The 13,252-nt window shown below is 44.4% G+C and overlaps 1 protein-coding gene across 2 annotated transcripts in view; it reads left to right on the forward strand.

The window, feature by feature from the left end:
• The window catches only part of ACOX1 (acyl-CoA oxidase 1), a 91,418-nt gene that overhangs the window by 27,199 nt on the left and 50,967 nt on the right, over positions 1–13,252 (forward strand). The window contains exon 3 of one of the 2 annotated variants that reach the window (XM_029600468.1): positions 11,114–11,274. In XM_029600468.1, coding sequence (XP_029456328.1) covers positions 11,114–11,274 — 161 coding nt within the window. Of the gene's footprint in view, positions 1–4,459; positions 4,621–11,113; positions 11,275–13,252 lie in introns of both variants that reach the window. The other variant, XM_029600469.1, reaches the window with a different exon arrangement.

Raw genomic sequence — 13,252 nt, forward strand, 5'->3', positions numbered from 1 at the left:
GGCCAACCAGGTTGCAGTGTGGTATATCAACAAACAGGAAGGCACGGCCTTGTTCCTTCTCTGTCGCGAGACAGTGCAGGTATGGTCCTGGGCCCCCTCTCAGGGGATGTTACTACGAGTGACGTACCTACCTGGGGCTTTGAACGTGCTGGCAGACCAGCTGTGCTGCTCCTTTCAGCTACAAGAGCGGTCCCTGAATCCGGAGGTAGTGGCCAGACTTTTTTGTCGGTGGGGTACCCCGGATGTCGACCTCTTCGCCTCCTGATACAGTCACAAGGTGGGTAATTTCTGCTCCTTGTTGCCGGGGAGCGGTCCTCTGGCCTGCGATACCTTCTCCCTTCACTGGGGGAGGGGTCTGCTATATGTATATCCTCCTCTCCTTCTCCTCTTGAAGACCCTCCTGAAGCTTCAACAGGACAGAGGGACCATGATTCTCGTGGTGCCTTATTGGCCCATATAGGTCTGGTTCCCTCTTCTTCAGGAGCTGTTGATCACGGCCCCCATTCGGCTGGGGACAGTACCCGATCTGATAACTCAGAACAAGGGCATCCTGCGCCATCCAAACCTTTGGGCGTTGGCCCTTATGGGTGAGGATGTTGAGTGCCTAATTGTTCAGGGTCTGGAGCTTTTGGACTCTGTCTCCCAGGAAGTCTTATGGTTTGAAATGGAGACTCTTCTCCACCTGGTGTGCGGGGCATGGCTTGGATCCATTCACATGCCCCCTACCCAAAATGTTGGACTAATTGTGGCACCTTTCCGAGTCTGGGCTTCAAACCAGCTTAGTCAGGGTCCATCTTAGCTCTGTTAGTACGTACCATCGAGGTGTCTCTGGCACACTCATATCAGTCCAGCCTTCAGTGGATCACTTCATGAAGGGCCTGCTTCAATTGAAGCCCCCTCTTCAACCTCCTGTTGCGTCCTGGGTCCTCAACATTGTCCTGGCGCGGCGCATGCAGCCTCCCTTCGAGCTGTTGCGTTCCTGCGATCTGAAGTTCCTCACCTGGAAAGTTATGTTCCTAGTGGCGGTTACTTCGGCTCGTAGAGTCAGTAGGCTTCAGGCCCTGGTTAGGTACCCGCCGAACACGAGGTTTTTTCACGATTGTGTGGTCTTGCGTATGCACCCAAAGTTCCTTCCTAAGGTGGTGATTGATTTCCACATCAACCAGTCCATCGTTTTACCCACCATCTTTCCCAGGCCTCATTCCCACCCGGAGGAGCAGGCCCTTTATACACTGGACTGCAAGAGAGCCTTGGCTTTCTATTTAGATTGCACAGCAGTCACAGACAGTCCACTCAGTTCTTTGTGTCTTTTGACACCAATAGACTGGGAATGATGGTGGTTAAACAGACCGTATCCAACTGGCTGGCGGACTATATCACCTTCTGCTATGCGCAAGCGGGCCTTCAGCTGACAGGCTGCATCAAATTTCACTCTGTGCAGGCCATAGCGACATCGGTGGCTCATCTGTGAGCTGTCCCCATGGTCAAAATTTGCCATGCCACAACTTGGAATTCTCTTTACATGTTTGCGGCTCACTTCTGCTTGGGCAAAGATGGGTGACAGGACAGTGCCTTTGGTTAGTTCGTCCTGTGCAATCTTTTTCAGGCTTGAGCCCAACTCTCCTTGCAGGGTACCCCTGGTTTAAGCCAGACAGTCTCCTACCAAACAGCGGCGCTGCAGTTGTGTTGTGCCTGTTGGCACTTTGTTCGGCACCTGTTGGTCTCACCTGTTAATGGAGACAGTCTAGAGCTTGGTATTCACCCACATATGAGGACTACCATCCTGCTTGTCCTAGGACAAAGCACAGTTGTTTACCTGTAACAGGTGTTCTTCTAGGACAGCAGGATGGTAGTCCTCAGGAGTCCCACCCACCACCCCGTGGAGTCGAATTCTCCTTCAGGTTTGTTGTGGGTTTTTTTTTGTTTTTGTTTTTTGCTCGTATTTTTATCTATGTTATGAGACTGAAGGGGGACCTCCGCATGCTCAGTGTGCAAGTCAAAGCTTCTAGAAACTTTGACAAACGTTTTCTGTGCTGGGCTCCATCGGATGATGTCTCCCACATGTGAGGACTAACATCCTGCTAAGAGAACACCTGTTACAGGTAAGCAACTGTGCTTTCCAGCAGCAGTAGAATCTTTATTTTTTTTATGCAAACTATTTAATAAATGTCAGATCACAGAATACACAGATATAGCATTTAATATTTTGACAGTAGATATATATTTTTTTTGATTATAAAGTGTTTCAAGATTCTTTTGTTCTGGATACATGTAAAGTGTTTACATTTCTAACATGATCAGCTCTGTGCTAAGTATCTTATGTGAAAAATATTTCTGAAGAATTGTGCATATAGGGTTGTCAAATTCTGTATTTTTATAACATGACATAAACTGAGATTCCAGGTCATTACAATTCTAAGAGAAAAGGTGAGATACTGGCAAATGAACCTTGTATCATAGACTTTGCTTCTTGGCTAGAGAACTTGCATGCTAATAATTAAACATCGAGAGCAAATGATCAAGTCATTTCTAGCAGGACCTCTGAGTTTTTCCATGCAGTGTCATTAAATTGGCCAGTTAGAAGGAATATGCAGTGAAAATCTCTTTGCTTTGCAATAGGTTATACCAGTTTTCAAATTAGACTCCCTTCCCAGTTTTTCTCCCTCCCCTATCTGTTTTTTTGGTTGTTGGATGTGGGGGAGGGAGGGGGGGTGGGTTTTTATAATGATGATTTGACAGTTTTGGACTGTTGATGAAACTAAGATCTTGAGAAAAATGTTTTCAGGATGAAATGTCCTTAAAAGGTTACACTACAAAATGCTATTTTCTGTGCACCCCATCGCTGACACTTTAACCTTGTGCATAACCACATAACTTTTGGGACTTTTTTTTTTTTTAGTGGACAGCTGTTAAAGCTGGACATTAAAAGATTACCAGTGAATATTGTGAGGAGATTTTCATGCCTTCTCATTTCCTTCTCCCCTTCTTCCTCCCCAAGAAAACTTTAAAAATGTTCTTTCCCTCCACACCCTCCCCCCCAATGGATTTTGATTGAATAGTTTAACTTCGTAATAGCGTAGGAATCTTTCTGTACAACGTGTGCAGATCATCAATCCTTTTCTGTAATCCTTCCATAGGATATACAAAAAGAGAAGAGATTGTAACAGTAGGGGTGTCGCAACATTCCCTTGGTTTATCTCATCACCTTTTACACACATACACAAGCATGCACAGTACTTTACCCCTTGCTCTGGAGATTATGAAACAGGCTGGGTAGGAATGGCATATGGTTTTTATTGTACTTGGTTGAAAGTTGAAGTGAGTGCATGTCTTTTGACCAAGTGAGCATTGACCTACCCTCCCCTTCCTTCATCCTGCCTACTTTTGGAGCCTCCTTCCTGCTCAGAGCAGCTTTGGTGAAATGAAACCTAGAGGCAAGTTGAGATCAACCCCCCCCCCCCCCTAATTTCCTTATGTCTTCCTTAACATGGTAATTTTAGAGGCAGGCAAATAACCCCATTTGTGAATCTGTAAGTATGAAAAAGATCATTTATTACAGCATTCATAGTTTAAAGCTTTTTAAGTAAATGTTGGTTATTCTTGATATTATGGATTAGTGTTTTTCTAACTGAAGGAGGAGGTTTTTATTTTTTTATTACATATTTATATAGTTTTCAGATTAATTCCAAGTAGAAAAAAGGCATACATGATCAGAAAATATTACACAAAAGAAATGGAAAAGAGAATGAGAAGGAATACAGATCTTCCCATTTCAAAGTCTTAACAAGCAGAAGGAGCCAAAGGAAGATTTACGTAATTTGCAAGGAACAACTTTATCCTTCTATTTAGAAGGATGCAGATTAAGTTTTTTTTCTTAGAATTTGCCAAGTGCATATGCCTCAGCTGTCATCAAGTTCATAGGCTGTATAATCTGTAAATATTACAAGTTTTCAACCTAGTTAATTACTCACAAAAAATGTTTCCAAAACTGGTTTCCTTTGCAATCCCTACCAGGTTTTCTCTTCTGTCTTTTTGCTGTGTCCATAGCTGTCTTCTTTTAAAGCTAGCAAATTGTAAACTTTGGATATAAATATTTATCACTCTGACTAGTGGTGTGGTCCAGTTGGAGAGTCTGCTCTTCTTAAGCTACGCTTAACTTGAACTGTGGGATGGCCAGGGGGACATCAAGTTGGGAGATATTTGTATCCTGGAATGCAGCAGATATTATGAAAGACAGGGTGCCAGGCACTTTCTGCAGGTATGAGTTTCCCTCTCTCTTGGCATGTCTTTTTTGCTTTGGGACTAAAATGTTGCTCAGTTGTTGAGGGGGGGGGGGTGTTTCTCTTAAGATCTGGATAGAAATTTGGAGGCTCAAGGAGGAGAGATGCAAGAGGCATGAAAGGTGGCAATGCTTACGTATACGTTAGACCTTCCTCCCTTTTTTGTTTCTTTTTGATAGAACATGTCTGGGGTCTTTGGTTGACCCTTTTTCCCTGCACCTTGGCATGTTTCGCATCACCCTGGAGAACCAGTCTGCTGATAACCAGCGAGACAAATGGCTGACCCTGTCCAGGAGGTTCCAGATAATTGGCACTTACGCCCAGACTGAAATGGGGCACGGTTGGTCCACTTCCTGGAATCACTTATGTACAATGGGCGCTGTGCATGATGAATGGCACCAAAATCTGGTATTAGGAGCTGTAGCAACCCATCTAGATTTAAATCACCACCATAATCATCTTCCAGTGGAGCTAAATTCTGTTGTTGCATTAATCAAGGAGTGCAAATGACGACAATTTTAATTTTAATTTAAATAAGTTACAAATAGCTTTTTGAGGTACAATTAAAACTAACATGAAAAAATCTCTAAAGCAATGCCTGAATATGATTCTGGATGAGATATAGAAGAATTTCCTTTTTGTGCTAATGAAATGGCAAGGGGGTTCTGCTCACTTTTTATGTGCATTGTCAGTTTACAAAGTCACCACCTCTTCACCTAGGGAGCTTTATAAAGTATGTTTGGGCAGGAACAAATTGATAACCTGTACCTTCTAACCTGAGGAGCTGCCTCTTGCTCCTGTTTTTCACAGATTTCCCTGGACAAGAAACAATAAGACTGGAAACCAAAAGTGAAATGATTTTTTTATGTTCAAGATTAGAAGTATGCAGGGTGCTCTGCTTTCAGATTTTATGACACAAGCATTAGGGCTACATCATGGTCAAACAAATTATAGAAAAGAACTGTATTTTGAAGCTATTCCCTCCTTAGAAGCAGTTTTTCTTCTGAACGGTTAGCTTTCTGCTCTAGGAGGGGGAGGGCATAGGGGTACAGTAATTTGAACTGTCTGCATATGGTCTTCTCTAAATGGTAAAGTTTAAGGATCTAAATGAGTAGGGGTTCAATTTAAAATAGAATGTAAAGCAATTTAGTTGGACTATTCCATAATTTAATTGGTAAGAGTTTTTTGATACTTTTTTTTTTTTTGTCAAGGGATGGTCTTAATCTTCTCTAGTCTCCTCGCTGACCATAAACTCAATGATGAGATGGCAAGCATATACCAAAAGAATCTAGGTGTATAGATAGTGTGGAATTATACCCTTTGGCAGGGGTGGCTAACTCCCAGTCCTCGAGCTACAAATGGACCAGGTTTCCCCCAATGAATATGCATGAGAGCGATCTGCATGCACTGCCACCATTGTATGCACCTCTATCTCTTGCATATTCATTGTAGATATCCTGAAAACCTGTCCTGTTTGTGGCTGGAGCACCGGAGTTAGCCACTCTTGCCCTATGGGAGGGAGGGGGACACTTCCCTCCTGCTTCAGATGAGCAATGCTGTCATTTATAGATTTTTTGGGGGTGGAGGGGGCAGTAAAGTGCATAACATTAATATCCATAATTTGGGGAGTGGGGAAGAAATTTAGGGCTAGCTATGCTTCTGCTGCCCACAAGGTGAGCTTGTCGGGGGGGGGGGGGGGGGTTTTAAAGCTATCTTTGGTACACCATAATTCTTTGAATGTCACCACTTAAGTTAGTTATTCAGGTACATGTACCTAGATAACTTTGTCTAACTGGTAGATTTCAAAGATAGCCACTTGGGTCTAAAGTTAGCCAGTTAACTTTATTCAGGGATATTCAGTGGGGTATTTATCTTGCTAAATATCCTAGAATAGTTATCTATTTTTAGTAGTTTTAAAAATTGGCCTTGTGGGGTTTCAGCATCAATATTTGGCTATGACAGGCCGATACAGTAAGGACGCATAAGAAAGAGTGCGGCAGTGCTGGGCGCACCCTCGTTTGCCGCGCACACAATTTGGTTCACATACCGCTCGATACAGTATTCAAATGAGACGCAAATGCAAGGTGTTCAAAGCGCGTCCATGAAGCAGTAGGCGTGCGCAATCCATTTTACTGTATAGAGCGGTAGACAGCGCCTATACAGTATCCTGGCCTGCCGCAGGCCAGTCCACGCTCCAGCCTGTGCGGTCAGTCCCTAGAACTGGAGAAGGAGCTGGTGCTGCACATGAAGAAAGAGTATTTTGGTGAGTAACTAGTGTGTGGTACTTGCTTCAGTGCCGACAGACGTTCATGGGCCTTCCCCCTGCCTTGAGCGCCCAGGCTGGAAGTCCAAGCTGCGTCCGGCTTAGACATCCAGCCTGGGCGCAGGCCCATGAACGTCTGTCTGCATTGAAGCAAGTACCACACACTAGTTACTCACCAAAATACTCTTTCTTCATGTGCAGCACCAGCTCCTTCTCCAGTTCTAGGGACTGACCGCACAGGCTGGAGCGTGGACTGGCCTGCGGCGGGCCAGCGCAGTCAGCCTCAGGGTCGCCCGGGGCCCCGTAGCGCGAGTCCGAGTAGCTGGAGCGAGGGCCGACGTGCCGCTGGTCGAAGCCCATGCGATGCCGCTGTACCGCTTGCTGCCGCAGCCGGTCAGGGCGCGGCGAGTATTCATGCATCTTCCCGCTGCCTTGAGCGCCCGCCTGGACGTCCAAGTTGGGCGTTCAAGGCAGCGGGAAGGTGCATGAACGCACACTGTGACCTCGGACGTCCAGCCGGGCGCTCAGGTCGCACTGAGCCCAGCATCGAATAAGTACATGCGAGCTACTGAAAGCAGCAGCAGCAGAAACGAGCGGGAGAGGGAGAGACGCCAAAGCCAGGGGGGTGTGGAGGGGCCGTGGATGCCTGGGAGGAGCTCTTTGTGAGACGGGGACAGGAGCAGGTCTGTGTCCGGGCCGGGGTTCTCTCTCCCCTCCTCCTTACCATGGGTTGTTGCACGGGACGCTGCACGCTGATCTTCCTCTGCACTTTGCAGTTGGTGAGTAGTGGCTCCCCTTGGGCACTCTTGCGCCCTTCGCCTGCTGCAATGGGATTGATCTATTAGGGCCTGGGTTGCATGGGGCCGTTTATTGCTGGAGTGCCTCTGGGGTTTTACCTCGATCGGTACATGCCCCTGAAAGATCAGGGGCTCGAGTTTGTGTGTGTGTGTGCATGCCTGGCATAGGCTGATCTGCTGTGCCTGTGGCTACTACTAGTGCATCAGTTGTACGAGCTGCAGATGGTTTTTCTGGGGCAGGGCTAGCGGTGTCGGAGCGTCTGAAAGAACGGCGAAGTTGTGTGTTTCCACTGGGCGAGCACAAATGAGCAGATTGCGAGGCTCGGTGGGGCAGGTCGCCGGTGATTTGTGCTTACCTATTCACTTTTTCGGTGTCTGGGCCGAAGTGGAGTTAATGCCATTGTAGGATGAACTTTGCAAAGACTGCGTGGTTTTCTTTTTTTTTTGTAAAATTACACTTTAGAAAAAGAGAAGCTGCCGCTTTCCTAGAAAGTTGGGCGACCTGAGCGCCCAACTTGGACGTCCAGCCGGGCGCTCAGGTCGCGGCGTGCGTTCCTGCACCCTCCCGCTGCCTTGAGCGCCCGCCTGGACGTCCAAGTTGGGCGCTCAAGGCAGGGGGAGGGTGCAGGAACGCACGCCGTGACCTGAGTGCCCGGCTGGACGTCAGAGGTCACGGTGTAGGGTGTGTAGGGATAGGGCCTGATACAGGAGCTCGTGCCCGCTGCAAGTCAGCGGCGACAAGGAGCCCAGACCCATGAGAAGGCCAGAGGAGCCCCCAGAAACGGTGTCCGTTCTTCCCTACGGAACCGAAGTACTCTGAGGTTAAGCGCGGTGGTGCCAGGTTGGGTTACTTTTTTCCCCTTGCGTGACAATTTTTTTTCTGTGGATTGGGTTAGTTTGGGACTGGGCGGCTAAGTTCACCACACTAACACCAGGGTCAGGGTAGGTGGTAAATTTGCAGGTTAAAGACGCGCCAAAATAGTTGGTTAAAAAGGTGATAATCTGGGCGCATGTTACTGGATCGGAGGGAATAGCTAATCCGATCATTAACATAACATACATGCGGCGGGCGGAAAGGGATACGTGTCTATTTCAGTAAGCGGTAAGGACTCGTAAAACTAGATACTGAATCGTGGGTTAGACATACACATCCAAAATGTGCGTACAAAGCGGGTTAAAAACAGGGTGGCCGCGCTTTACTGTATCAGCCTGTAAGTGATATGCTACTGCCAGTATTGAGCAAAATACTAGACAAGCCAAAAGTGATACCAAGATCCATGGATTGGTGTTTGGCTTTTTTTTTTTTTTCTACTGTTTTTTGCTCCTGTAAGAAGAAAGTATAAATATACAAGACATGCTTTTCAGTGGAAAAGATGCTATAAAAAAGTGGTTCCCAAACCTGTCCGGAGGGATCTCTGGCCAGCCACAGCATATCTGCCATGAATTTGCATGCGATGGAAGCAGTGCATGCAAATTTATCTCATGCATATTCATGGCAGTTATCCCAAAAATGTGAAAGACTGGGGGTCCCCCAGGATAGGTTTGGGAACTACTGGTTCTAGGAGAAAGGGGGTCATGTTATGAGGCTGAAAAGGGGCTGATGCAGAAGTAGTGGAAAGAAATATTTCTTCACAGAAAAAGGGTAATAGACTTGCTGTGGTGGTGGTGGAGGCAAACCAGTATCAGATTTCAAGAAAACAGGATAAGCACAGCAGATCCTTTAGATGCAGATAAATGAATCTAAATTTGGAGATCAAAGTAGAATGTGCTATTGTGACAAGGTCACCAGATTAAATTGGCTTTGTGATCTTTATCTGCTGTCATATTCTGTTCTACATGTAAAAGTATATATAAACTAATTAAACAATTTGTGGGACACATCAGGTCCTTTCCCCTATTACTGTAGTTGCCACACCCATTGATTCATTTAGCTCTCCATGAACTGATCAAAATCAGTATTAAGAATTTTGAGATGGTAAAAGCTCATATTTTATCTAGTTCTTTCAGATACGCCACTCTTTCTTTTGCAATTAGCCAGCTTTATTGCTAGCAGCCAGCTCAGTTAACCTTTTAAAAATACAGAGCAGCCATGATTAGGTTTTCTATGCCTTTGTGAATGATTGATAGTTTTTAAAAGGTACTTTTTGTTTGTTTCCTTCCCTTCCTAGCTGCTTTTTGTTCTAGCAAATTCGCTGTATGTAGTGGAGATGGTATGATCTGATGGTTTAAATGCAAGCCTGGGAAAACACTTGGTATTTTGAGTTCTAATGCAGGCTCTGTGAACATTTTATACAAGCTGTGGCACATTGCTTTTACTCCCTTCTGCCCAATGTAATTGGATTATACTATAACATTAGTTTCATGCAGTGCTTTTCAATGATAACTTTTGCTTCTAAAGCATGTTCGAGCCTTGCCAATATGAAAGGTGATGTTTAAATACTAATTATGTTTTCTAAAATAGTTTCTTTAAGGTTCCAAAAACTAGTTCTTTCATGCTTCATAATGTTTGTTTTTTCTCTGAGTACCTGACTTTTTAGAATTTCTGATGGGATAGAAAAATCAGACATGCTGAGGAGTGAGGGGGGCCCAGACTGGCACTCGGGTTTCATAGCACAGTTGTGGGAAGAGCTGGGGATGCAATCACTCACTCTATAATTAATGAATGAAGAAGCACTTGGGTTGAAGAGCACTATTCTTTTTTTGATTGACAAATTTTCAATAGAAAAGTAGTAGTGATAGAAGCTTAAGGTAACCGAGCCTCACTTTAGGGAATCCTTGGTTAGTCACTGAGCCATTCCCTGAGGGTTACTGTTTTTCTGCTGTAAGAATCCTGGCAGTCCACTTTTGATTTATCTTGTACTCTCTCTCTCTACTGGATATACTACTGATAGGAATATGAACAGCAAAAATGAACAAAGGATGCTGCTTCTAACTTCAATAGAAGAATGTTCTGCAGTATAGTTCAGGAGCAAGATACTAACAGGGACATTTGAAAATCTGGCCAGTTATTTTGGAAATGTGACTGTTCACCAGCTTCATGGCCTTACTGCCGTGTCTGTAAATGAGTGGTGGTGGTAGTAATTCAATTTATTTATTTATTTATCTATATTTATTTATTTATTACTAGTTTAGAGGCCGTCATTCAAGTTTGCAAAGAGTCATTGTATATTATCCACCAGAACGGTTGCTGCATGTTTGTTTCTGAGTTGCTATGACTAGAAAGTGCTTTGAGATGTTTTATTGAAAAGTGCTTATGAATTTTCCATCCTTCCTATAACCCACTTTATAAACAGTGAATATTAGCACTGTAATAAAAATATTTGCTGCCCATCCAAAACCATGGAGGCCCTGGAGGAAATCCACCAGGGAGATGAAAGGTTTGCACATGAGAGGCTGCTACAGAGATCTGTCTAGTATTGCAGAGATCAGTGGTCCTCTGAGCACCAGCATATCTGTGACTGGGATAGTTGGCATGCCTTTCTCCTCACCAGTAAGCAAATCATCTTTTGAGACACTGAGAACAGATGCAGAAAAGGCATGGTTATTTGTCAGAGCTACACAAAGGGAAAAAAAGATAGTGCTCTTCTCCTCTGCATGCTGTATTTCTAATTAAGCTACTTTTTATTTTACTATTGTTTTACTTTCTCTCCTCTCCCCTACACTTCCCTTTTTCAATCTCTTCACCTTTCTTGATTTTTTTTTTCCTATATCTTTCCACCTCATGATGATCCTATAATATCCCCTTCTCCTACTCCTTCGGCATTTCTTTACAGTTATGTGCACCGTGGACGGCCTGAACCTCTGGACCTCCATCTGGGCATGTTCCTGCCCACCCTCCTGAGTCAGGCAACCCCTGAGCAGCAGGACCACTTCTTCATGTCTGCCTGGAACCTGGAGATCATTGGCACATATGCCCAGACTGAGATGGGTCATGGTACAGTACAACTCCCTTTACTTGCAAGAGTTACAAGGGGGAAGGAAGCTTTCGGTTTGTCCTGATGTTGCTGTGTCTCCAAGCAAAGATTTCTGTGTGTATCTGTATGCATGAGCAGCAGTATCCCTTTTTACTTTACTTTTTGTCACTCAAAGCCTGGCTTGTCTCCATCATAAAGCCTCTTGCATGGACTTTGTTTATGGTCCCATGAATCACCACCTTTTTTTTTTTTTTTTTTTAATCTGAACTGGGTCTTTTCATAGGTCAGTGCAGGGCTCTTGTACAACTATTGCTTATGGCTTCCCAGCTATATACCATTTATCACTTTCCTCCTGTACTACAGAGGATGGATGCCCAGTGTCCATGCAAGCTGATTATAGTTTCCTGAAGGATAAGTTAGCAGAAATTCACACTGGACGCACATTTCTTCTCTACTCTGCAACCAGGAACTGTTCACGCCTCCTCTGTAATCCTAGTCCCCCCATCAACTTCTGTAATAGGAACCTATGCCACACAGAGTTCTGGCCAGTGAACCATGAGCACTTTTTTTGCATGCCTGTTTCTTTTAGCAACGTTTTGGTTTGCATTACGAATGCCGGTAAGTCATTCAAAACTGAGGATTTATTCCTCTTTTTGTGGTAGAGCAACATGATTTGCACCTCAGACTGGTTCAAAATTGGCCGCTACGAGGCAATAGAGAATCATCCAAAAATCCACACTATAATCTCAAAAAAGAAAAACAGTGGGTAACAAAATACCTATTCATCTTACATACAGTTCTGACTTTATAATTGAAAGTGAATTATGTTGTCATCTTTGTTGGTATTGGATCCATATGTACAGCCAAGCTCTTTAACTACAATGTTGTAGCACTAGGTATAATCATTTACCAGAACAAGTGATTCATGTGTTCTTTTAGAAACTTGGGCTGGATGGAATACAGAGAGCTATTATTCAGCCTGTACTGAACACATGTTTTAACTAGTCATATGTATATTTTAACTCACAATGTATTAGCATAGCATTAGCTTACTGCATTGGGAGTTAAAAAAAATGTAATCTGTGCATTAAACTGTGTGGGCTGATTTCAATGTACAGTTAATGCACAGATCATTGCATCGGTCTGATGGTCTTTTTGTGGTATATTCTAGATATTTGAAGAACTAGATTTATAGAGTTGCCTTGTCATCTAATAATCCACATAGCTTCAGATTTGCTGGGATTCACTTTAAGCTTACATGAAAATAACCAGTTGTAATTGAACAGGATCACTTAATGCATTATCACTAGGCAGATTCTTCAAAGTATCAGCTAACCCATTTCTCAGCTCATCCTCTTGTTCTTTAAGTCCCCTCTAATTTTTTTTTAACTTTATTTTTAGTAAGCATAATGAAGCACAAACACTGCATGGTAACATGAATGGAAAATAAAAAGTATATAAGTGCAGAAATTGACAACAAAACATCTAATTATGTTGTGCCTGTTCGTACCCCAGATCAGTCCAGACAAGTGGGTTTTGCATCCCTACCAGCAGATGGAGGCAGAGAACTTAAAAGCTTTGAGGCACTGCTACATAACTGAGTGTGCCACCTGCAGTCCCTCAGTATTTTTTTGTCTCCAGCAGATGGTAGAGATGCAAACCTGCAGTTAAGAAAAAAAAAAAAGGGACTAAAGAAGAGAAGTTAGAAGACGCTTCCTGAAGTGTTAGGTACTATCGTCGGCGCTGCGATCACCCGATTTCTGTTCCTCTGCAGCAGGCCCGGCCGCATGGAGACAAGATGGCTCCAACAGCGATTTCCCAGTGTGGGGAAAGCTTCGGGCTGCTCAGGAAGCCAGAGGCTGCATTTGGGCCCTGTTCTCCTCCTCTCCCACACACCACGATCACATGGCTTCTGTGCCTCTGCAGCAGGCCCAGCCACATGGAGTCAAGATGGCTCAAACAGCGATTTCCCAGCGTGGGAAAGCTTTGGGCTGTGTG

Source organism: Rhinatrema bivittatum, chromosome 4 (genome assembly GCF_901001135.1).
Source record: "Rhinatrema bivittatum chromosome 4, aRhiBiv1.1, whole genome shotgun sequence".
In the NCBI taxonomy this organism is placed as follows: Eukaryota; Metazoa; Chordata; class Amphibia; order Gymnophiona; family Rhinatrematidae; genus Rhinatrema; species Rhinatrema bivittatum.